General features: G+C 47.6%; 1 protein-coding gene across 1 annotated transcript; it reads right to left on the minus strand.

The window, feature by feature from the left end:
- Positions 1-1,314: 1,314 nt before the first annotated feature.
- Positions 1,315-24,590, minus strand: LOC144608256 (chloride intracellular channel protein 4-like). Its single transcript, XM_078425850.1, has 6 exons — positions 24,555-24,590; positions 14,638-14,747; positions 12,122-12,247; positions 6,756-6,862; positions 4,110-4,273; positions 1,315-1,476 (listed from the first exon to the last, which is right to left on the minus strand). Exons 1-6 carry the CDS (start codon positions 24,588-24,590, stop codon positions 1,315-1,317), a joined length of 705 nt encoding a protein of 234 aa, XP_078281976.1.
- Positions 24,591-26,525: the final 1,935 nt, after the last annotated feature.

Genomic DNA, 26,525 nt, shown 5'->3' on the forward strand with positions numbered 1-26,525 from the left:
GTGTGGCCCCTGGTTCTGGACTCCCCCAACATTGTAACCATTTTTCCTGCATCTAGCGTGTCCAGTCCTTTTATAATTTTATATGTCTCTATAAGATCCCCGCTCATCCTTCTAAACTCCAGTGAATTGTTTTTACATTGTTGGAAAGTACAGCTAGGTATTAATTAAGTTAGAGGTGGCTGTGGAAATTAAGTTAGAGAGTTAGAGAGTTAATTAAGTTAGAGAGTCGTTAAGTTCTTGTTTGGCCGGGAGACGTGCCTACAGAGTTAGTTTCAGTTCATTTGAAACTTTGTCTCAAAAGCACACCCAATATCCAAAGATAATTTTGTCAAAAATTCGGTGAAGTCAGTACTGTGTGGAGTTGAGACGAATGGCAGGTTTTACCCAACTCTTTATCCACCAGCTCCCTCATTCACGAGATTGCATTATTACAGAAACTAGTTTCTCTAACAAGGTAGACGCAAAATGCTGGAGTAACTCAGCGGGACGGGCAGCATCTCTGGAGAGAAGGAATGGGTGGCTTTTCCAGTCATAGAAACAGAAAATAGGTGCAGGAGGAGGCCAGGCCCTTCAAGCCAACACCACCATTCATCGTGATCACGGCTGATCATCCACAATCAGTAACCCGTGCCTGCCTTCTCCCCATATCCCTTGATTCCACTAGCCCCCTAGAGCTCTATCTATCTCTCTTAAATTCATCCAGTGAATTGGCCTCCACTGCCCTCTGCGGCAGAGAATTCCACAAATTCACAACTCTCTGTGTGAAAAAGTTTCTTCTCACCTCAGTTTTAAATGGCCTCCCCTTTATTCTTAGACTGTGTGGCCCCTGGTTCTTAGACTGTGTGGCCCCTGGTACAAGCCCAGTCTTTCCAATCTTTCCTCATAGGACAGTCCCGCCATCCCGGGGATTAACTTTGTGGACCTACTCTGCACTGCCTCAACAGCAAGGATGTCCTTCCTCAAATTAGGAGTCTGAAGAAGGGTCTCGACCCGAAACGTCACCCTCTCCTTCTCCCCAGAGATGCTGCCTGACCCGCTGAGTTACTCCAGCACTTTGCGTCTATCTTCGGTGTGAACCAGCATCTGCAGTTCTTTCCAACACTCTCCAACTAGGCGTCTCCTTGGGGACCTGGATTTCCAACAGGCCCAGGTGCCCCTTTGAGAATAGAAGCTTCAGAAACACAATGTCTAGGTTGTGCGGTGAGATTTGTAAATAAGAATGCTGCGTTGATTTAAAGCTTGATACTTCTAATTATCAGCAGAAACCAGACCCATGTCAGGAGTTAATCTCTGACCCACCTCTGGAGACCACATCTATACCAATGTTTTAGCAACGTGTTTATAGGCCAGTTTAATCTCCTCTTCATTGGGGCAAGTGTTCACATACTCTTCACGTTTTTCTGCGTTTTTCAGATACCTACACAGGCCTGTCAGTTGGTTCGGGATCGTAAAGTTGCGATAATGCCTGCAGACAACCTGTTAACAAACGAGATAGTCAGTGGTATCAGCGGCATAACTACATGTAAACTCTATGTTATGGGGAGAAGGCAGGAGAATGGGGTTGGGAGGGAGAGATAGATCAGCCATGATTGAATGGCAGAGTGGGCTTGATGGGCCGAATGGCCTTATTCTGCTCCTAGAACCTATGACCTTATGAAATCAGTTCCAGTCTTTCTCAAATAACTCTGCCACATTATTTTTCTCAGCGGTCCTTTAACATCTGAGATGAATTCCATTTGAGAGTCTGCGCTCAATGTACAAATGGTCCAACAATGAACAATGGGGACCTGGCGTGGGGGGGTGGTCATGAGGGAGGGGGAGGAACGATGGATGATGGTGGAGCCGGCGTGGGGGGGGGACCACCGTGAGGGAGGAGGGAAGAACAAAAGGGGGAGTTGGCGTGCGGGGGGGGGGGCGGGGGGGCATTTGTAACTTTGTAAGCGCCCCTCATGGGCGACCACTGCATACCTTGCCAAGGTTTTAGTTTAGAGATACAGCGCGGAAACAGGCCCTTTCAGCCCACCAGGTCCGCGCCGACCAGTGATCCAGTGGGAATAATGCAGAAGTTGCAGGACCAATTTATCCCAAAGAGGAGGAAAGATTCTAAGGGGAGTAAGAGGCACCCGTGGCTGACAAGGGAAGTCAAGGACAGCATAAAAATAAAAAGGAAGAAGTATAACATAGCAAAGAAGAGTGGGAAGCCAGAGGATTGGGACTGTTTTAAAGAGCAACAGAAGATAACTAAAAAGGCAATACGGGGAGAAAAGATGAGGTACGAGGGTAAACTAGCCAATAATATAAAGGAGGATAGTAAAAGCTTTTTTAGGTACGTGAAGAGGGAAAAAATAGTCAAGGCAAATGTGGGTCCCTTGAAGGCAGAAGCAGGGGAATTTATTATGGGGAACAAGGAAATGGCAGAAGAGTTGAACCGGTACTTTGGATCTGCCTTCACTGAGGAGGATACCAACAATCTCCCAGATGTTCTAGGGGCCGGAGAACCTAGGGTGACAGAGGAACTGGAGGAAATCCACATTAGGCAGGAAAAAGTTTTGGGTAGACTGATGGGACTCAAGGCTGATAAATCCCCAGGGCCTGATGTTCTGCATCCCAGGGTGCTTAAGGAGGTGGCTCTAGAAATTGTGGACGCATTAGTAATGATTTTCCAATGTTCTATAGATTCCGGGTCAGTTCCTGTGGATTGGAGGGTAGCTAATGTTATCCCACTTTTCAAGAAAGGAGGGAGAGAGAAAACGGGAAATTATAGACCAGTTAGTCTGACATCAGTGGTGGGGAAGATGCTGGAGTCAATTATAAAAGACGAAATTGCGGAGCATTTGGATCGCAGTAACAGGATCGTTCCAAGTCAGCATGGATTTACGAAGTGGAAATCCTGCTTGACTAATCTACTGGAATTTTTTGAGGATGTAACTAGGAAAATTGACAGGGGAGAGCCGGTGGATGTGGTGTACCTCGACTTTCAGAAAGCCTTCGACAAGGTCCCACATAGGAGATTGGTGGGCAAAATTAGAGCACATGGAATTGGAGGTAGGGTACTGACATGGATAGAAAGTTGGTTGACAGACAGAAAGCAAAGAGTGGGGATAAATGGGTCCCTTTCAGAATGGCAGGCAGTGACTAGTGGGGTACCGCAAGGCTCGGTGTTGGGACCGCAGCTATTTACAATATACATCAATGACTTGGACGAAGGGATTAAAAGTACCATTAGCAAATTTGCCGATGATACAAAGCTAGGTGGCAGTGTGAACTGTGAGGAAGATGCTATGAGGTTGCAGGGTGACTTGGACAGGTTGTGTGAGTGGGCGGATGCATGGCAGATGCAGTTTAATGTGGATAAGTGTGAGGTTATCCACTTTGGTGGTAAGAATCGGAAGGCAGATTATTATTTGAATGGTGTCAAGTTAGGAAAAGGGGACGTACAACGTGATCTGGGTGTCCTAGTGCATCAGTCACTGAAAGGAAGCATGCAGGTACAGCAGGCAGTGAAGAAAGCCACTGGAATGTTGGCATTTACTAGGTTAATTCCCGGAATGGCGGGACTGTCATATGTTGAAAGACTGGAGCGACTAGGCTTGTATACACTGGAATTTAGAAGGATGAGAGGGGATCTTATCGAAACATATAAGATTATTAAGGGGTTGGACACGTTAGAGGCAGGAAACATGTTCCCAATGTTGGGGGAGTCCAGAACCAGGGGCCACAGTTTAAGAATAAGGGGTAGGCCATTTAGAACGGAGATGAGGAAAAACTTTTTCAGTCAGAGAGTTGTAAATCTGTCAAATTCTCTGCCTCAGAAGGCAGTGGAGGCCAATTCTCTGAATGCATTCAAGAGAGAGCTGGATAGAGCTCTTAAGGATAGCTGAGTCAGGGGGTATGGGGAGAAGGCAGGAACGGGGTACTGATTGAGAATGATCAGCCATGATTACATTGAATGGCGGTGCTGGCTCAAAGGGCCGAATGGCCTACTCCTGCACCTATTGTCTATTGTCTAGAAAGTTTTCATTCGTTCAGGTTTTCATTCTGTGCAACAAGCCAGCCAAGCTGGGTTCAGATTTCACAGGGAGATGCTTGAGGCATGAGATGGAACTCACCTGGACAATGTGCAGTTTGGGAAGGAGATTGCAGTCCGCGAGGGTTAGATCATTGCCATCCAGGAATAGCCTTGTTGAAGGGGAGGGGGTGTCTTCATCTGCCAGAGGTGTGTTCAGGTACAGCTCCAGCTTCAAAAGTGCTTTCAGAAACATCTTCTCCAATGCTAAACAGAGGAAACCGTCAATACAATATTTAGACACAAAAAGCTGGAGTAACTCAGCGGGACAGGCAGCATCTCTGGAGAGAAGGAATGGGTGACGTTTCGGGTCGAGACCCTTCTTCAGTCTGGGAAGCCAAGTCTGAAGAAGGGTCTCGACCCGAAACATCACCCATTCCTAAGATAGGCTGTATCTCTAAAGTAAAAAGTTACTCTCTCCTGTGACCTGACATTTTCCGAACGGTCTAAGAATCTTCCTTCAACTTCCCCTTCTTCCCTAAAACAAGTTCACAAGTTATCGGAGTAGAATTAGACCATTCTGCCCATCGAGTCCACTCCGCCATTCAATCATGACTGATCTCTGCCTCACAATCCCATTTTCCTGCCTTCTCCCCATAACCCTTGACACCCGTTCTGATCAAGAATTTGTCTATCTCTCTGCCGTAAAAATATCCACAGACTAGGCCTCTACAGCCCACTGTGGCAATGAGTTCCACAGATTAAAGGGCCTGTCCCACTTAGGCGATTTATTAGGCGACTGCCGGCGACTGTCAAAGTCGTAGCAGATCGCCAAAATTTTCTTTTACCCTTCGACAATGACCACGACAATGACCACGACAATGACCACGACAATGACCACGACAATGACCACGACAATGACCACGACAATGACCACGACAATGCCGAGTCAGGTCGACACAAGTTACTTATTTTGTGAAACTAGCACCTGGCTAAGAGATTACACCGTCTTCGGAAACATCGCGAAATTCCCACGTTGTCAATACTTCTCCGGCGTCCTAATTTTCGCTGAAATCACTGACAAGTCTGTAATTACTTGAGAGTTTTGAAATATAACATCTTACCCGGGTTACTTGAAAACCAAGCTTCACGGTAACAAGGCATAAACTGGAGTGACTTCCAGTTTACTAATAGCAGTGTTAAGAAATTTAATTTTAAACGTGGTTAAATGGATTTTTGGGCAGAGTTTGGATATTCTTTGAAAATGTACGGGAGATGCATATCTGGTTTCTGGGTTGCATATCTGGGTTGGGAGCCCACTTTAAATGTAATGGCTGATGGCCATAAACATCGCGAAAATTCCCACGCTTACCTGACCGTCAAACTGCCGCCTCCAATCTACCTGTCAAATGTCCTGACGGTAAATAAATTGGTTAAACGCAAGTATTTTATGGTATCTTCTAAATGACTTTACTTGATTTAATATTACGTGCTTCTAAATTCATCTGCGACAACCTAGCAAACCTGGGGACAGCGCGCGACAGACAGCGCCCGCAATAAGCAACGATACTTGGCGACAAGCCAGCTGTCGCCGAGAAGTTTCTATCTGGAAGTTTTTAGCTGAAATCCACTACGATTCATTGAAGATCGTGCCCGCAACACGCGGCGAACTGTCGGCGACAGCCTAGACACAGACAGTCGCCTTAAAAGTGAGACAGGCCCTTTACTGCCCTCTGACTAAAGAAGTTCCTCCTCATCTCCTTTTTAAAAGAGCACCCTTTAATTCTGAGGCTGTGCCCTCTGGTCCTAGACTCCCCCACCAGTGGAAACATCCTCTCCACATCCACTCTATCCAGGCCGCTCACTATTCTGTACGTTTCAATGAGGTCCCCCCTCATTCTTCTAAACTCCAGTGAGTACAGGCCCAGTGCCGACAAACGCTTTGTCATAGGTTAACCCACTCATTCCTGGGATCATTCTTGTAAACCTCCTCTGGACCCTCTCCAGAGCCAGCCCAAATTTGTTCACAGTGCTCCAAATGCAGTCTTACACTTACATTTCAAGAGGGCTTGTATACAAAAACACGGATGTAATGCTGAGGCTCTATAAGGCGCTGGTCAGGCCACATTTGGAATAATGTGAGCAATTTTGGGCCCCATATCTGAAGAAGGATGTGCTGGCTCTGGAGAGGGTCCAGAGGAGGTTTACAAGAACCATCCCAGGAATGAGTGGGTTAACATATGATGAGCGTTTGTCGGCACTGGGCCTGTACTCGCTGGAGTTTAGAAGAATGAGGGGGGACCTCATTGAAACGTACAGAATAGTGAAAGGCTTGGATAGAGTGGATGTGGAGAGGATGTTTCCACTAGTGGGAGAGTCTAGGACCAGAGGGCACAGCCTTGGAATTAAAGGACGTTCTTTTAGGCAGGGGATGAGAAGAATTTTTTTTAATCAGAGGATTGTAAATCTGTGGAATTCTTTGCCACAGAAGGCTGTGGAGGCCAAGTCAGTGGATATTTTTAATGCAGATATAGATAGATTCTTGATTCGTACGGGTGTCAGGGGTTATGGGGAGAAGGCAGGAGAATGGGGTTAGGAGGGGGAGATATTGAGCCTTCATTTCTTCTCCCGAGTCACCACAATGCTCTACTTCACAATTCTCTTGTCAGGAAATAGAGATTAAAGAACTGGGTTTTAATGAATACATCACTGCACATCAACACTTCAAGAGGCCATGAGATTATCTTACCGTTGTTCTTATCAAGATGTGGGTTCTTAATGTAAGCTGAGAACTTCTGGAAAATGTTTTCGCCGGCATTCCTTGACTCCTTGTATTTGACATCCAGTTTCGGATACCTGAGGTAAATAAAGACCCGTGTGTAAAATGTCAGCAGACTCAGTGTTTCCAAATGGTGTGGACCGATTAGGGTAAGAAGATGCATCTGTGTAAAAAGCTCTAGACATTGCCCTTTCCCCTTTCATTGGGGATTCCCAAGCCGAGCGTGAAGAACATAAGGAGTAGGAACTGCGCGGGAAGGAACTGCAGGTGCTGGTTTACACCGAAGGTAGACACAAAAAGCTGGAGTAACTCAGCGGGACAGGCAGCATCTCTGGAGAGAAATGAATGGGTGACGTTTCGGATCGAGACCCTTCTTCAGACTGAGAGTCAGGGGAAAGGGAAACGAGAGATAAAGAGCAAATGAATGAAAGATGTGCAAAAAAAGTGACAATGATGAAGCAAAAAAGGCCATTGTTAGCTGTGGGCTAAGTGAAAACGAGTTACAGACAATGAGACTCAACAAGGTGACTTTGAACCTAGTCCGGCAGGTGGGACTAGTACAGATGGGACATGTTGGCCGGTGTGAGCAAGTTGGGCTGAAGGGCCTGTTTCCACACTGTATCACTCGATGACTAAGGTTTTATAATCAGTCCAAAATTCATGTTCATAAGTAATAGTAGTTGAATGAGGCCATTCGGCCCATCAAGTTTACTCCGCCATTCAATCATGGCTGATCTATCTCTCCCTCCTAACCCCATTCTCCTGCCTTCTCCCCATAACCCCTGGAATTTAGACGGATGAGAGGGTATCTTATAGAAACATATAAAATTATTAAGGGATTGGACAGGCTAGATGCAGGAAAAATGTTCCCCATGTTGGGGGAGTCCAGAACCAGGGGTCACAGTTTAAGAATAAGGGATAGGCCATTTAGGACTGAGATGAGGAAAACCTTCTTCACCCAGAGAGTTGTGAATCTGTGAAATTCTCTGCCACAGAAGGCAGTGGAGGTCAATTCACTGGATGTTTTCAAGAGAGAGTTAGATTCAGCTCTTAGGGCTAACGGAATCAAGGGATATGGGGTAAAAGCAGGAACGGGGTACTGCTTGTGGAAGATCAGCCATGATCATATCGAAGGGCTGAATGGCCTACTCCTGCACCTATTTTCTATGTTTCTATGGCCAACGAAGGAAACTAGAATTGAGTGAAGCAGTTTCTCCAGAGATGCTGCCTGACTCGCCGAGTTACTCCAGCACTTTGTGTATTTATTTTACCATGGAGATTGTTACTGCACCTGATCCCAGTTTGGCTAAGTGTAATTTGCAACCTGCTGATTGTGCGTTTGTGTGTTGCGTTGATTAGGAAAATCTAATGAAGGCAGAGTACAGAATGTACAGATAGATGAATGTGAGAGATATGGAACTGAAGCACAGTGACTGTAACTGAGCTCTTCACGGGTCGGCTCGGGAATTATAGTTTAGAGATACAGCGCGGAAACAGGCCCTTTCGCCCCACCGGGTCTGCGCCGACCAGCGATCCCCGCACACTAACACTATCCTACACCCTCCATGGACAATTTTTACATTTACCAAGTCAATTAACCTACAAACCTGTAAGTCTTTGGAGTTTAGAGATACAGCGCGGAAACAGGCCCTTTCGCCCCACCGGGTCCGCGCCGACCAGCGATCCCCGCACACTAACACTATCCTACACACATCAGGGACAATTCTTTTTTACACACATTTTACCAAGCCAATTAACCTACATATCTGTACTTCTTTGGAGTGTAGGAGGAAACCGAAGATCTCGGAGAAAGCCCACGCAGGTAACGGGGAGAACGTACAAACTCCGTACAGACAGCACTTGTAGTCGGGATCAAACATGGGTCTCTGGCGCTGTGAGCCAGCAACTCTACCGCTGCGCCACCGTGCCACACTATTTAATTTATTTTCTATAATTACAGGGAAAAAGATGAGGTATGAGGGTAAACTAGCCAATAATATAAAGGAGGATAGTAAATGCTTTTTTAGGTACGTGAAGAGGAAAAAAATAGTCAAGGCAAATGTGGGTCCCTTGAAGACAGAAGCAGGAGAATTTATTATGGGGAACAAGGAATTGGCAGACGAGTTGAACCGGTACTTTGGATCTGTCTTCACTAAGGAAGATACAAGCAATCTCCCAGATGTTCTAGTGGCCAGAGATCCTAGGGTGACGGAGGAACTGAAGGAGATTCACATTAGGCAGGAAATGGTGTTGGGCAGAATGATGGGACTGAAGGGTGATAAATCCCCAGGGCCTGATGGTCCGCATCCCAGGGTACTTAAGGAGGTGGCTCTAGAAATTGTGGACGCATTGGTGATCATTTTCCAATGTTCTATAGATTCAGCATCAGTTCCTGTGGATTGGAGGGTAGCTAATGTTATCCCACTTTTTAAGAAAGGAGGGAGAGAGAAAACGGGAAATTATAGACCAGTTAGTCTGACATCAGTGGTGGGGAAGATGCTGGAGTCAATTATAAAAGACGAAATTGCGGAGCATTTGGATAGCAGTAACAGGATCGTTCCGAGTCAGCATGGATTTATGAAGGGGAAATCATGCTTGACTGATCTTCTGGAATTTTTTGAGGATGTAACTAGGACAATTGACAGGGGAGAGCCGGTGGATGTGGTGTACCTCGACAATCAGAAAGCCTTCGACAAGGTCCCACATAGGAGATTAGTGGGCAAAATTAGAGCACATGGTATTGGGGGTAGGGTACTGACATGGATAGAAAATTGGTTGACAGACAGAAAGCAAAAAGTGAGGATAAATGTGTCCCTTTCAGAATGGCAGGCAGTGACTAGTGGGGTACCGCAAGGTTCGGTGCTGGGACCGCAGCTATTTACAATATACATTAATGACTTGGATGAAGGGATTAAAAGTACCATTAGCAAATTTGCAGATGATACAAAGCTGGGTGGCAGTGTGAACTGTGAGGAAGATGCTATGAGGTTACAGGGTGACTTGGACAGGTTGTGTGAGTGGGTGGATGCATGGCAGATGCAGTTTAATGTGGATAAGTGTGAGGTTATCCACTTTGGTGGTAGGAATAAGAAGGCAGATTATTATCTGAATGGTGTCAAGTTAGGAAAAGGGGACGTACAACGTGATCTGGGTGTCCTAGTGCATCAGTCACTGAAAGGAAGCATGCAGGTACAGCAGGCAGTGAAGAAAGCCAATGGAATGTTGGCCTTCATAACAAGAGGAGTTGAGTATAGGAGCAAAGAGGTCCTTCTACAGTTGTACAGGGCCCTAGTGAGACCACACCTGGAGTACTGTGTGCAGTTTGGTCTCGAAATTTGAGGAAGGATATTCTTGCTATTAAGGGCGTGCAGCATAGGTTTACTAGGTTAATTCCCGGAATGGCGGGACTGTCGTGTGTTGAAAGACTGGAGCGACTAGGCTTGTATACACTGGATTTTAGAAGGATGAGAAGGGATATTATCGAAACATATAATATTATTAAGCGGTTGGACAAGTTAGAGGCAGGAATCATGTTCTCAATGTTAGGAAGTCCAGAACCAGGGGCCACAGTTTAAGAATAAGGGGTAGGCCATTTCGAACGGAGATGAGGAAAAACTTTTTCAGTCAGAGAGTTGTAAATCTGTGGAATTCTCTTGCCTCAGAAGGCAGTGGAGGTCAATTCTCTGAATGCATTCAAGAGAGAGCTAGATAGAGCTCTTAAGGATAGCGGAGTCAGGGGGTATGGGGAGAAGGCAGGAACGGGGTACTGATTGAGAATGATCTCGAATCAGGATAGCGGAGTCAGGGGGTGCTGGCTCGAAGGGCTGAATGGCCTACTCCTGCACCTATTGTCTATTGTCTATTGTCTATTTAATCATCCCTTTGAATTCGTTTCATTCGACAGCAGTGCTAGTTCACCGTGACCTTTCCTTTTGACAGCCTGCTAAAAAATGAATATATATAAGGGTTCCATTATGTCTCAGCCCGTGTCGTCCAACAAGTTACATCGCCTGGGGCAAACTCGTTACAGTGCAATAAGTGCCTTCATTGTTGAACAAGTCCCTGCTTTAAAATGATTCTCGTTACCTTGGACAGTCGGAGCGCTTGTTGAAATTTAGATGCTGACAGTAGAGAAACATTTATTCATCAGAGCGTTGATCAATGTGAAGTTGCCCCCGGGCAGCCAAAACCAAACCACACACACACACACGCACACACGCGCGCACACACACACACACACACACACACGTCTTTTCATTTGATGCTGAAGTCACGCAGTTTTAGTTTTTAGTATTAATGTCACTGCGTGAAAACAGCCTCTCCGACCAGCGATCCCCGCACACTAACATCATCCTACATACACACTGGGGACAATTTACAATTCTTACCGAAGCCAATTAGCCTACAAACCTGCACGCCTTTGGAGTGTGGGAGGAAACCGGAGCACCTGGCGAAAACCCACGCAGGTCACGGGGAGAACGTGCAAACTCCATACAGACAGCACCCATAGTCAGGATCGAACCCAGGTCACTGGCGCTGTGAGCCAGCAACTCTACCGCTGCGCCACCGTGTATCTAGTGTTGCCCACTGTCCCGTATTAGCCGGGACATCACGTATTTTGGGCTAAATTGATTTGTCACGTACGGGACCGCCCTTGTCCCGTATTAGGCCCGGGGGGCGCTGTAGGCCCGGACACTGTAGGCCGGGACACTGTAGGCCCGGACACTGTAGGCCCGGACACTGTAGGCCCGGACGCTGTAGGCCCGGACGCTGTAGGCCCGGACGCTGTAGGCCCGGACGCTGTAGGCCAAGACGCTGTAGGCCAAGACGCTGTAGGCCCGGACACTGTAGGCCCGGACACTGTAGGCCCGGACACTGTAGGCCCGGACGCTGTAGGCCCGGACGCTGCAGGCCAAGACGCTGTAGGCCCGGACACTGTAGGCCCGGACATTGTAGTAGGAAAAAAACTGCTGATGCTGGGTAAAATCTGTGTCTACCTTCCGGACAGTGTAGATGCAGACAGTGTAGGCCCAGAGGCCCGCCTAACAGAGGTTGCGTGGCAACCCGCCTCCCGGCCTGGGCGGCCGCCATAGGTGGAGCGGGAGCACATGGCCGCTGGCTAGGTGAGGTCTCGTGGGGCGCGGGGCGGTGAGGTCACCCTTTGTCCCTTATTTGGGAGTGAGATAGTTGGCAACCCTGCTTATGACTGATGGGCCAAATATCCTGTTTCCATGCTGTATATATATATATAGATATATATATATATATATGCCTCTAAAATTCAAAAAGAAAAGACTAAGATTGAGGACAAACACATCGCGTGCGGTCTAACTCACTTGGGAGGGGCGAGAACCTCCTCCAGAAACTCCTCGATCTTGTTGTTGTCCGTCTTGAGTTCGCTGTTGTAGATTAGAAAGGGCAGCTGACTGCCCGGGGCAATGTCTCTCAGCACATCTGGGTTCCTTCAAGGAAAACAGGTGGAACTCATAAGTACAGGCAGCACCAGTCCCAAAGGCAGATGGTCATTCAATCCCAGTAAATACAAAGACAAAGTGGAGAAACGATCGATGTTGTGTAACATGCTTTGTCGGCTATGGACTTTGCGGGACTGTCATATGTTGAAAGACTGGAGCGACTAGGCTTGTATACACTGGAATTTAGAACGATGAGAGGGGATCTTATCGAAACGTATGATTATTAAAGGGTTGGACACGATAGAGGCAGGAAACATGTTCCCAATGTTGGGGGAGTCCAGAACAAGGGCCCACAGTTTAAGAATAAGGGGTAGGCCATTTAGAACGGAGATGAGGAAAAACGTTTTCAGTCAGAGTTGTGGAAATCTGTGGAATTCACTGCCTCAGAAGGCAGCGGAGGCCAATTCTCTGAATGCATTCAAGAGAGAGCTAGATAGAGCTCTTAAGGATAGCGGAGTCAGGGGGTATGGGGAGAAGGTGGGAACGGGGTACTGATTGAGAATGATCAGCCATGATCACATTGAATGGTGGTGCTGGCTCAAAGGGCCGAATGGCCTCCTCCTGCACCTATTGTCTATTGTCTATTGTCTATTGTAAATGTAAGATATCAACTTCTCTGTATCTGCATGAATATTCAAACATGTTTAACAGACCTGTCATACTTAGATATTTTAGACGTTAGAGATACAAGTGGATACAGACCCTCTGACCCACAGTGTCCGTGCTGGTCAGCGATCACCCCATACAGTAGCACTACCCCACACACCAGGGACAATTTACAAATTTACCAAAGCCAATTAGTCTACAAACCTGTACGTCTTTGATTGTGGGAGGAAACCGGAGCACCCGGAGAAAACCCACACGGTCACGGGGAGAGTCTCGGACCAGAGGCCAGAGACTCAGAATAAAAGAACGTACCTTTAGAAAGGAGATGAGAAGAAATGTCTTTAGTCAGAGAGCGGTGAATCTGAGGAATTCATTGCCACAGAAGGCTGTGGTGACAACAGATATTGTTAAGGCGGAGTGGTGAATCTGTGGAGTGCATTGGCACGGCATGCTGTGGAGGCCAAGTCAATGGATATTTTTGAGGCAGAGATAGATACATTCTTGATTAGTACGGGTATCAGGGATTATGGCCTGGGGAAAATTTTAAGAGGGACGGACAAAGTTGACGTGGGTAGGCTTTTCCCTTTGAGAGTGGGGAAGATTCCAATAAGGGGACATAACTTCAGAATTAAGGGACAAAATGTTTAGGGGTAACATGAGGGGTAACTTCTTTACTCAGAGGGTGGTGGCTGTATGGAATGAGCTTCCGGTGGAAGTGGTGGAGGCAGGCTCGATTTTATTATTTAAGAGTAAATTGGATAGGTATATGGATGGGAGGGTTATGGTCTGAGAGCAGGTAGATGAGACTAGGTCAGAGAAAGTGGTCGGCGTGGACTGGTAGGGCCGAACGGGCCTGTTTCCGTGCTGTAATTGTTATATGGTTATATGGTTATAAGGCAGGAGAATGGGGTTGAGATTGAGAGATAGACCAGCCAGGAGTGAATGGTGGAGTAGACTTGATGGGCCGAATGGCCTAATTCTCCTCCTACAACTTATGAATTACTGGGTCTAACTTCTGGAACTTTCTCTCCAATATCACATTCACCAGAGGAACTTAGCTCTTCAAGAAAATGGTTCTCCACGTCCTTCTCAAGGGAGATTAGTGCGAGGTAGTAAATGTTGGCTTGGGCAATGGTACCCAGGAATTGGGAGAAGAGGGGTGGCACGGTGGTAGCATTACTGCTCACAGCGCCGGAGACCCGGGTTCGATCCCGACTACGGGCGCTGTCAGTACGGAGTTTGTACGTTCTCCCCGTGACCTGCGTGGGTTTTCTCCGGTTGCTCCGATTTCCTCCCACACTCCAAAGACGTGCAGGCGTGTGGGTTAATCGGCTTCTGTGAATTGCTCCTCGTGCGTGTGGGATAGAACCGGTGTACGGGTGATCGCTGGTCAGCATGGACTTGATGGGCTGAAGGGCCTGTTTCCATGCTTCATCTCTAAATTCCAAATCAAACCTGTACTCTGTGCAAAAAAAAACAAGTGCTCCGGTTTCCTCCCACTCTCCAAAGACCAGCAAGTTTGTAGGTTAAATTCTGTAAATTGTCCCTAGTGTGTGTGGGATAGAACTAGCATACGGGGTAATTGCTGGTCGGCGCGGACTCGGTGGGTCGAAGGGCCTGTTTCCAGTTTCCACACTGTATCTCTAGACTAAACTGCACTAAACTAAGATGGCAGGCAGCCTCCACCAGGAGGGCGGGCTGGGGCCTGATGTCGGACGACATCTTTCACTGGCATCGGCGCGGAGTTCCCTTGGACAGCACAGCACACTCACCTCTTCATGTCTACCGTGTTGATGGTGAAGTTGACCCGCTTCAGCCAGAGGATCATGAACAGGCGCTGGGAGAATGGGCAGTTCCCAATGCTCTCACCATCGTCACTGGACTGCCACACAAACAACAGGGTTAACGATCACAAGACACACCCATCAGCCAAAACATTATGTCCCGATGAGCCAAAGCATTATGACCACCTGCCTAATATGCTGTTGGTCCTCCGTGTGCAGCCCCATACGCAGCAGGGTGCGATGCACTGTGTATTGTGACACGTTCCTCCCGTGACCGCCATTAACATTCCCTGTGACTTGTGCCACAGTCGACCTTCTGTCGGTTCGGACCAGACGGGATAGCCTTCGTTGCCCTCGCGCATCGATGAGCCTTGGGCGCCCAACACCCTGCCTGTCGCCGGTTTGTGGTTTGTCCCTCCTCGGACCACTGTCGGTCGGTACTCACCACTGCTGACCGGGAGCACCCCACAAGCCTTGCCGTTTCAGAGATGCTCTGACCCAGTCGTCTGGTCAGAACAATTTGGCCCTTGTCAAAGTCATTCAGGTCTTTACTCCTGCCTATTACTCCTGCATCCAAAAACGTCAACTTCAAGAACTGACTGTTCGCTTGCTGCCTAATATATCCCACCCCTTGACAGGTGCCATTGTAACAAGATAATCAATGTTATTCACTTCGCCTGTCGGAGGTCATAATGTTTTGGCTGATCGGTGTATTGTTTACGAAGTATTATGTATACATATTCTGTTGTACTGTTGTACCAGTAAGAATATCATTGTTCTATTTGGCAATATAACAATATTGTTCTATGCTCCACATGACAATAAAACAAGCTTGACTCATGACTCTATTGTTAAATGCAGACTCTACGTTTTCATTTTAGTTTTTAATTTCAGAGATACAGCGCAGAAACAGGCCCTTCAGCCCATCGAGTCCGCGCCGCCCAGTGATCCCCGCACACTAACACTATCCTACACACACTTGGGTCAATTTACATTTACACCAAGCCAATTAACCTACATACCTGTACGTCTTTGGAGTGTGGGGGGGAAACCGAAGATCTCGGAGAAAACCCACGCAGGTCACGGGGGAGAACGTACAAACTCCATACAGACAGCACCTGTGGTCGGGATCGAACCCGTTTCTCTGGCGCCGTGAGGCAGCAACTCTACCGCTGCGCCACCGTGACGCCCCGTGTAGTGTGGAATGTTCCCTGGTGGATACGTGGAGATGTTGAGTTGTGGAGGCCAAGTCAGTGGATATTTTTAAGGCAGAGATAAATAGATTCTTGATTAGTTCAGGGGTTATGGGGAGAAGGCAGTAGAATGGGGGTTAGGAGGGAGAGATAGATCAGCCATGAATGAATGGCGGAGTAGACTCGATGGGCCGAATGGCCTAATTGTACTATTCCTTTTGACCTTATGAGTTACCTGCTGCCGTGATTGTCTGTGATTGAAGAAGAAACACGACTATAGTCTGATTGTTACCCACAGCCCAGACTGACTGAGGTAATCCAGGGTTACACTTTGACTGGCAAAATGTGATCACTTTACCAAGAAACCCAACTGGTTGCTCAGCTTCTTCTTCTCCTGTCTGCCCGACACACTAACCCGACAAGTAGGTGTTAATGCAAGTTATGATCACACAATCACACAGACGGTGCAGATGCTGGTTTAAACCAAAGATGGACACAAAAGCTGGAGTAACTCAGCAGGTCAGGCAGCATCGTTGCAGAAAAGGAACAGGTGACGTTTCAGATCGAGACCTTTTTCCACACAGAGGGTGGTGGGTGTACGGAACGAGCTGCCAGAGGAGGTAGTTGAGGCTGGGACTATCCCGACGTTTAAGAAACAGTTAGACAGGTACATGGATAGGACAGGTTTGGAGGGATATGGACCAAACGCAGGCAGGTGGGACTAGTGTAGCTGGGACATGTTGGCCGGTGTGGGCAAGTTGGGCAGAAGGGTCTGTTTCCACGCTGTATCACTCTAAGACTCTGTAACTTGGATAGGTAACATTTCAGGTCGGGTTCCTTCAGACTAGTTAGCAGATAACTGAACCATTCTACCAAATATAGAGAGCAGTCTTGAGTAGCTTCTATCTACCTCATTGGAGACCCTCGGACTATCTTTGATCAGACTTTACTGGCTTTGTCTTACACTAAGATAAGAATAAGGGGTCGGCCATTTTAGGACTGAGATGAGGAAATTTTTTTTCACCCAGAGAGTTGTGAATCTGTGGGATTCTCTGCCACAGAAGGCCGTGGAGGCCAATTTACTGGATGTTTTCAAGAGAGCGTTAGATAGAGCTCTTAGGGCTAACGGAATCAAGGGATACGGGGAGAAAGCAGGAATGTTGTACTGATTTAGGATGATCTGCCAGGATCATATTGAATGGTGGTGCTGGCTCGAGGGGCCAAACGGCCTACTCCTGCGTCTATTTTCCATGTTTCTAAATATTATTCACATTATTCCCTCTATCACATATCTGTACACTGTGGACGGCTCGATTGTAATCATGCATTGTCTTTCCGCTGACCGGTTGGCACGCAACAAAAAGCTTTTCACTGCACCTCGGTACACGTGACAATAAACTGAACTATACGAAACTAGATGGGACATGTTAGTCGGTGTGGGCAAATTGGGCCGAGGGGCCTGTTTCCACGCTGTGTCACTCGATGACTCTATGAATGCCGGGGTGAATGTGTTATACATGGGGCAATTGTGTAACATAATAAATTGCTCATTTGGGAATACCTCAGGAGGTAGAACATGTGGCAGGTAGACAACAGGAGCACGAAGCAGAATATAAATAACGCAACAATCATTATTGAGAACTTCTTTTAAAGAACTGAAATAAATTTGTTTCAGGAAAAAAAACCTGCAGATGCCAGTTTGTATCCATCTACCTTAATAGACAATAGACAATAGGTGCAGGAGGAGGCCATTCAGCCCTTCGAGCCAGCAATGCCATTCAATGTGATCATGGCTGATCATTCTCAATCAGTACCCCGTTCCTGCCTTCTCCCCATACCCCCTGACTCCGCTATCCTTAAGAGCTCTATCTAGCTCTCTCTTGAATGCATTCAGAGAATTGGCCTCCACTGCCTTCTGAGGCAAAGAATTCCACAGATTCTCCCCATTTCCACTCTCTGACTGAAAAAGTTTTTCTTCATCTCCGTTCTAAATGGCCTACCACTTATTCTTAAACTGTGGCCCCTTGTTCTGGACTCCCCCAACATTGGGAACATGTTTCCTGCCTCTAACGTGTCCAATCCCTTAATAATCTTATACGTTTCAATAAGATCCCCAATCTATCTATGTCCAGCATTTTGTGTCTAAATTTGTTTCAAGTTGTTTTAACAGAAGAATGTAAATATGAATGTTGTTTCTCACATTCTCAACATGATCTTGAATTGCTTTACAGCCAATGAATTGAAAAACATTTGGAAAGGTACATGGATAGGACAGGTTTAGAGGGATACGGGCCAAATGCAGGGATGAGTGTTGATGGGACACGTTGGTTGATCCTGGCCAAGTTGGGCCGAAGGGCCTGTTTCCACGCTCTATGACTCTATAACCAAGCCAGTGATGAGTTCCTGCTCCATCAAAAGGACCTTACCTCAGCAATACCAGGTGTACATCGGCGAGACCAAGCGCAGGCTCGGCGATCTTTTCTCTGAACACATCCGCTCAGTCGGCCTAAACCAACCTGATCTCCCGGTTGTTCAAGACATTAACTCCCCCTCCCATTCCCACACTGACCTTTCTGTCCTGGCCTCCTCCACTGTCAGGGTGAGGCCCAGTGCAAATTGGAGGAACAGCACCTCATATTTCATTTGGGCAGCTCACACCCCAGCGATATCAACATTGACTTCAGGTAGCCTCTGCTTCCCCTCTCTCTCTCCGTCCCCTCCCCCTTCCCAGTTCTCCCACCAGTCTTACTGTCTCCGACTACATCCTATCTTTGTCCCGCCCCCTCCCCTGACATCAGTCTGAAGAAGGGTCTCGACCCGAAACGTCACCCATTCCAGAGCACCCGGAGAAAACCCATGCGGTCACGGGGAGAACGTGCAAACTCTACACAGAGAGTACCCGAGGATTAGGGTTGCCAACTGTCCCGTATTAGCCGGGACATCCCGTATTTTGGGCTAAATTGGTTTGTCCTTGTCCCGTATTAGTAGGGTTGCCAACATCCTCACTCACAAATACGGGACAAGGTGACATCACCGCCCCGCGCCCCACGTGACCTCACCCAGCCAGCGGCCACGTGCTCCCGCTCCACCAATGGCGGCCGCCATTGGTGGAGCGGGAGCACGTGGCCGCTGGCTGGGTGAGGTCACGCGGGGCGGTGACGTCACCCACCCTTTGTCCCTTATTTGGGAGTGAGGAAGTTGGCAGCCCTACCAAGGATCGAACTCTGATCTCTGAGGCGGCAGCAGCCCCACTAGCCGCGCCAACGTGCCGTGAGAAATCGAGTCAGTGTTTCATGTTCATTGACCTGAATCATCAACTCTGTTGATTCCATTGCAATTGGTGCCAGAGGTACTGAATGTTATCTGCATTTTCTCTTTGTGTTTCACTCAGCCAACATCGGCTGCGTTGAGTTTTCTATTAGATATCATTGCCCTCACTAAAGTATGACGAGAATTAAAGTGGAGATTTTAGATATGCTTGGTATGGAATATATCTATGGGTGTATATTACTAAAGAATGTATTTGGATTTAGATCGGCACGGTGGCGCAGCGGTAGAGTTGCTGCCTTACAGCGAATGCAACGCCGGAGACTCAGGTTCGATCCTGACTACGGGCACCGTCTGTACGGAGTTTGCACGTTCTCCCCGTGACCTGCGTGGGTTTTCTCCGAGATCTTCGGTTTCCTCCCACACTCCAAAGACGTGCAGGTTTGTAGGTTAAATGGCTGGGCAAATGTTTTTAAAAAATTGTCCCTAGTGTGTGTTGGATAGTGTTAATGTGCAGGGATCGCTGGGCGGCGCGGACCCGGTGGGCCGAAGGGCCTGTTTCCGCGCTGCATCTCTAAATCTAAACCTGAATCATCGACTCTTTTGATTCCATTGCAATTGGTGCCAAAGCTACTGAATGTTATCTGTATTTTCTCTTTGTGTTTCACGCAGCCAACATAGGCTGTATTGGGCTTTCTGTTTTAGATATCATCACCCTCACTAAAGTATGACGAGAATTAAAGTGGAGATTTTAGATATGCTTGGTATGGAATATATCTGTGGGTGTGTGTTACTGAAGAATGTTTGACAAAGCGTTTACACAACTGAGACGGAAACACCTTTGGTCACGTGGTATTGGATGGGCTTGAACCCACACCTCACGACATGAGATTGACTTTAAGAATTAGTTTAGTTTAGAGATACAGCATGATTAACAGGCCCTTCGGCCCACCAGGGGGTTCCTCCGGGTGCTCTGGTTTCCTCCCATGTCCCAAACATGCGCGGGTTTGTAGGTTTAGTTTAGTTTAGAGATACAGTACAGCATGGAAACAAGCCCTTCGGCCCACCAACTCCGCGCCGACCAGTGATCCACTCGCAATAGCATAGGGTTGCCAACTGTCCCGTATTAGCCTGGGCATCTCGTATTTTGGGCTAAATTGGTTTGTCCCATACAGGACCGCCCTTGTCCCGGACAGTGTAGACCCGGACAGTGTAGGCCCGCACAGTGTAGGCCCGGACAGTGTAGACCCGGACAGTGTAGGCCCGGACAGTGTAGGCCCGGACAGTGTAGACCCGGACAGTGTAGGCCCGGACAGTGTAGGCCCGGACAGTGTAGGCCCGGACAGTGTAGGCCCGGACAGTGTAGGCCCGGACAGTGTAGGCCCGGACAGTGTAGGCCCGGACAGTGTAGGTCCGGACAGTGTAGGTCCGGACAGTGTAGGCCCGGAGGCCCGGGCACCGCCTAACGGAGTTTGCTTAGCAACCCGCCTCCCGGCCGCCATTGATGGAGCGGGAGCACGTGGCCGCTGGCTGGGCGAGGTCACGTGGGGCGCGGGGTGGTGACGTCAACCTTTGTCCCTTATTTGGGAGTGAGGAAGTTGTCACAACTTGCCCATGCTGACCAACATTCCCCATCTACACTAGTCCAGACTGCCTGCATTTGGTCCATATCCCTCTAAACCTGTCCTATCCATGTACCTGTCTAAATGCTTCTTAAACATTGGGATAGTCCCTACCTCAAATACCACCTCTAGCAGCCCTTTCAATACACCCACCAACCTTTGTGTGAAAATTTATGCCTCAGATTCCTATAAAATATTTTCCCCTTCACCTTAAATCTATGTCCTCTGGTTCTTAATTCTCCCACTCTGGGCAAGAGACTCTGTGCATCTACCAGACCTATTCCTCTCATGATTTTATACAGCTCTATAAAATCACCCCTCATCCACCTGCGCTCCAAGGATTGTGGACGCATTGGTAATCATTTTCCAATGTTCTATAGATTCAGGATCAGTTCCTGTGGATTGGAGGGTAGCTAATGTTATCCCACTTTTTAAGAAAGGAGGGAGAGGGAAAACGGGAAATTATAGACCAGTTAGTCTGACATCAATGGTGGGGAAGATGCTGGAGTCAATTATAAATACGAAATTGCGGAGCATTTGGATAGTAGTAACAGGATCGTTCCGAGTCAGCATGGATTTACGAAGGGGAAAACATGCTTGACTATTCTTCTGGAGTTCTTTGAGGATGTAACTAGGAAAATTGACAGGGGAGAGCCGGTGGATGTGGTGTACCTTGACTTTCAGAAAGCCTTCGACAAGGTCCCACATAGGAGATTAGTGTGCAAAATTAGAGCACATGGTATTGGGGGTAGGTACTGACATGGATAGAAAATTGGTTGACAGACAGAAAGCAAAGAGTGGGGATAAATGGGTCCCTTTCAGAATGGCAGGCAGTGACTAGTGGGGTACCGCAAGGCTCGGTGCTGGGACCGCAGCTATTTACAATATACATTAACGACTTGGAAGAAGGGATTAAAAGTACCATTAGCAAATTTGCAGATGATACAAAGCTGGGTGGTAGTGTGAACTGTGAGGAAGATGCTATGAGGTTGCAGGGTGACTTGGACAGGTTGTGTGAGTGGGCGAATGCATGGCAGATGCAGTTTAATGTGGATAGGTGTGAGGTTATCCACTTTGGTGGTAAGAATAGGAAGGAAAATTATTATCTGAATGGTGTCAAGTTAGGAAAAGGGGACGTACAACGAGATCTGGGTGTCCTAGTGCATCAGTCACTGAAAGGAAGCATGCAGGTACAGCAGGCAGTGAAGAAAGCCAATGGAATGTTGGCCTTCATAACAAGAGGAGTTGAGTATAGGAGCAAAGAGGTCCTTCTGCAGTTGTACAGGGCCCTAGTGAGACCGCACCTGGAGTACTGTGTGCAGTTTTGGTCTCCAAATTTGAGGAAGGATATTCTTGCTATTGAGGGCGTGCAACATAGCTTTACTAGGTTAATTCCCGGAATGGCGGGACTGTCATATGTTGAAAGACTGGAGCGACTAGGCTTGTATACACTGGAATTTAGAAGAATGAGAGGGGATCTTATCGAAACGTATAAGATTATTAAGGGGTTGGACACGTTAGAGGCAGGAAACATATTTCCAATGTTGGGGGAGACCAGAACCAGGGGCCACAGTTTAAGAATAAGGGGTAGGCCATTTAGAATGGAGATAAGGAAAAACGTTTTCAGTCAGAGAGTTGTGAATCTGTGGAATTTTCTGCCTCAGAAGGCAGTGGAAGCCAATTCTCTGAATGCATTCAAGAGAGAGCTAGATAGAGCTCTTAAGGATAGCGGATTCAGGGGGTATGGGGAGAAGGCAGGAACGGGGTACTGATTGAGAATGATCAGCCATGATCACATTGAATGGTGGTGCTGGCTCAAAGGGCCGAATGGCTTCCTCCTGCACCTATTGTCTATTTTCTATTGTCTATTATTATAGTCCCAGCCTGCTAAACCTCTCCCTATAGCTCACACCCTCTGGTCCTGGCAACATCCTCGTAAATCTTCTCTGCACCCTTTCCAGTTTGACAACATCTTTCCTATAACACGGTGCCCAGAACTGAACACAATACTCTAAGTGCAGCCTCCCCAATGTCTTATATAACTGCAACACGACCTTCCAACTTCTACGCTCAATGCTCTGACTGATGAAGGACAATATGCCAAACACCTTTTTGACCACCCTATCTCCCTGCGACTCCACCTTCAAGGAACCATACACCTGCACTCCTAGATCCCTCTGCTCTTCAACACTCCCCAGAGCCCTACCATTCACTGTGTACGTCCTGCCCATGTTAGACTTCCCCAAATGCAACACCTCGCATTTCTCTGTATTAAATTCCATCAACCATTCCTCCGCCCACCTGGCCAATCGATCCAGATCCTGCTGCAATCTTTCACAACCATCTTCACTCTCTGCAAAACCACCCAAAACTCAAACCAAAGTTGTAAAAAAACAAATGTCACTTCTGCACAGTGTGGTTGGCAAAGAAATGAAATTAAGGGCTGTGTTCTCACCCAGCTGACTTTATAAATGAACAGGTAGTATAAGAAAATAACTGCAGATGCTGGTACAAATCGAAGGTGTTTATTCACAAAATGCTGGAGTAACTCAGCAGGTCAGGCAGCATCTCAGGAGAGAAGGAATGAGAAGTTCTCCAACTTTAGATAGTTCCTCTTTATTTTATTTACTTTGTTTAATTTTAATTTTAAATAGTTCCTCTTTATTTATTTATTTACTTTATTTTAATCTGGGGGAGGGGGAGGGGGAAGGCAGAACACAAAGGCGTAAATGAGTAGAAAATAAAGTGTACAGAAGATTCTGGGAGGGACCCGCCTGGAGCTTGTGGCTCGACTGGTGTACTCGAGATATACATTTCAACCCGAAACAGATTGCTCATCCACGGTTCAACATGAAAGCAGGGACCGAAAACAGCTTGCAGACACAAGAAACTACCGAGACTGGAATCTGGAGCAAAACACACACAGAGTGCTGGAGTAACTCAGGGGGTCAGGCAGCATCTGTGGAGAACATGGATAGGGGTGACGTTTTGGGTTGAGACCCTTCTTCAGACTTGAAACTTCACCCACCCACGTTCTCCACAGATGCTGCCTGACCCCCTGAGTTACTCCAGCACTCTGTGAAACGTCACCTATCCATGTTCTCCAGAGATATTTATTCACAAAATGCTGGAGTAACTCAGCAGGTCAGGCAGCATCTCAGGAGAGAAGGAATGGGTGATGTTTCGGTCCTGAAGAAGGGTCTCGACCCGAAACGTCACCCATTCCTTCTCTCCCGAGATGCTGCCTGACCTGCTGAGTTACTCCAGCATTTTGTGAATAAATACCTTCGATTTGTACCAGCATCTGCAGTTATTTTCTTACACTACCTTATGTTCTCCACAGATGCTGCCTGGCCCACTGAGTTACTCCAGCACTCTGTGTAACATCACCTATCCATGTTCTCCACAGATGCTGCCTGGCCCACTGAGTTACTCCAGCACTCTGTGTAACATCACCTATCCATGTTCTCCAGAGATGCTGCCTGGCCCACTGAGTTACTCCAGCACTCTGTGTAACATCACCTATCCATGTTCTCCACAGATGCTGCTTGACTCCCTGAGTTACTCTAGCACTCTGTGTCTATCTTCGATGTAAACCAGCACCTGCAGTTCCTTGCTACAACTCTAGTTCTGCGGTTCTTTGTTCCTTCTACTGGAGGATGTTTCGGGTCGAGACCCTTCTTCAGACTGATGAATAGTTTGATATTACTCCCTCCCTCCCTCCCTCCACCCCCCAATAAACATGTTTCTCAGTTAGATCACAGACTCGAATTCCATCTCAAACAGCAGTTGAGTTGATCAATCACCAGTGAACCAGACCTACCTTGATAAACAGCTCGATCTTGGCTTCCTCGGCCATCCTTGCTCTGTCCAAGTCAACAGCTGGCGAGCTGAGCTGCAGGAGCGTGGGCTTTAAACGCCTGTGCAAGACCACACACTGTGTGTGTGTGTGTGTGTGTGTGCAGTGACCTCTGTTCAGGAAGCCCCGCCTGTGTGTCAACTCTCCCCCTTCTCTCTCTCCCTCTCTATCTCTCTGCAGCCGTGAGAATCCCCTTCTCCAGTGTCAAACACGCCAGGGTTCCTCCTGGGCTGATACTACCGAGACTGGAATCTGTAATGTAGTCATTATCCAGAAATGTATAGGGTGTGACAGTGGATAACTAAGTCACTCACCGACGCCCAGCCAGAGAGAGCCGGCTATATTTAACCTGCCAAATGACTCTCATTTGAAACGCAGCTCAAAGAAAGGATTGTGCAAGAGTTCAGGTGAGAGATTCTCGCAAGAAGTCGTGGTTCCCACAAAGGCAGATACTTGCTCAAGAGACCAGAGGCCATAAGTTGGAAAAACAGACACACACACAGAGTGCTGGAGTAACTCAGCAGGTCAGGCAGCATCTGTGGTGAAGATAGACACAGAGTGCTGGAGTAACTCAGCAGGTCAGGCAGCATCTGTGGTGAAGATAGACACAGAGTGCTGGAGTAACTCAGCAGGTCAGGCAGCATCTCTGGAGAGAAGGAATGGGTGATGTTTCCTGTTTCCTGAGTTACTCCGGCATTTTGTGTCTATCCTCGGTGTAAGCCAACAACTGCGTCAGAAGGCAGTGGCGGCCAATTCTCTGGGTGCTTTCAAGAGAGAGTTAGATAGAGCTCTTAATGATATCATAGTCACGGGATATGGAGAGAAGGCAGGAACGGGGTACTGATTGTGGATGATCAGCCATGATCACATTGAATGGCGGTGCTGGCTCGAAGGGCTGAATGGCCTCCTCCTGCACCTCAAGTCAAGTCAAGTCTACTTTATTTGCCACGTACACATACAAGATGTGCAGTGAAATGAAAGTGGCAACGCCTGCGGATTGTGCTAAACTACAAACAGAATAGAATTTTTTTTTTTAAAGACACAACACAAAAAATAAATTAATACAGTAAATTAAATTAGTCCCTAGTGATATGAGAGTTAACATCCTGATGGCCTGTGGGAAGAAACTCTGTCTCATCCTCTCCGTTTTCACAGCGTGACAGCGGAGGCGTTTGCCTGACCGTAGCAGCTGGAACAGTCCGTTGCTGGGGTGGCAGGGGTCCCTCATAATGTTGCTGCCTCTGGATCTGCACCTCCTGATGTCTAGGTCCTGCAGGGGGGCGAGTGTAGTTCCCACGGTGCGTTCTGCCGAACGCACTACTCTCTGCAGGGCCATCCTGTCCTGGGCAGAGCTGTTCCCAAACCAGATTGAGATGTTGCCGGACAAGATGCTTTCAATAGACCTATTGTCTATTGACTTTCCTCAGCATCAGTCTGAAGAAGGGTCTCGACCCGAAACGTCACCCATTCCTTCTCTCCTGAGATGCTGCCTGACCTGCTGAGTTACTCCAGCATTTTGTGAATAAATACCTTCAATTGCACTTCAAATACCTTCAATACCTCAGCTGCACGGAGGCAGAAAGGAAAGCTCTACAGCGGGTAGTCCATAGAGCTCAGAGGGCCATCGGAACACAGCTACCAGACTGAGAGGGCATCTACAACACACGATGCCTCAGAAAAGCCACCAGCATCCACAAAGACTCTTCACACCCCTGCAACAGTCTGTTCAAACTCCTTCCATCGGGCAGACGATACAAGGCCTTCTACGCCCGCACCTCCAGACTCAGGAACAGATTCATCCCCAGGGCCATAGCTGCTATGACCCGGTCCTGCTGAGCCGGATGGCCACAACGCATAGATCAACTTGCACTTTACCCTGTCCAAAACTGTTACAACTGTTTCGTTTCCTTGGGTTGCTGCTGTCTAATTACTTAA

The sequence above is a fragment of the Rhinoraja longicauda genome, chromosome 31 (genome assembly GCF_053455715.1).
Source record: "Rhinoraja longicauda isolate Sanriku21f chromosome 31, sRhiLon1.1, whole genome shotgun sequence".
Classification (NCBI taxonomy): domain Eukaryota; kingdom Metazoa; phylum Chordata; class Chondrichthyes; order Rajiformes; family Arhynchobatidae; genus Rhinoraja; species Rhinoraja longicauda.

What these genes read in the sequence shown, in the direction of transcription:
- LOC144608256 (XM_078425850.1), bottom strand. Translation starts at nt 24,590, where the DNA reads ATGGCCGAGGAAGCCAAGATCGAGCTGTTTATCAAG. An exon ending in AACACGGTAGACATGAAGAG is followed by an intron (nt 12,248 to 14,637) that starts GTGAGTGTGCTG and finishes TTTTCCTTGAAG; the next exon opens with GAACCCAGATGTGCTGAGAG. An exon ending in ACATCTTGATAAGAACAACG is followed by an intron (nt 4,274 to 6,755) that starts GTAAGATAATCT and finishes TCCTCTGTTTAG; the next exon opens with CATTGGAGAAGATGTTTCTG.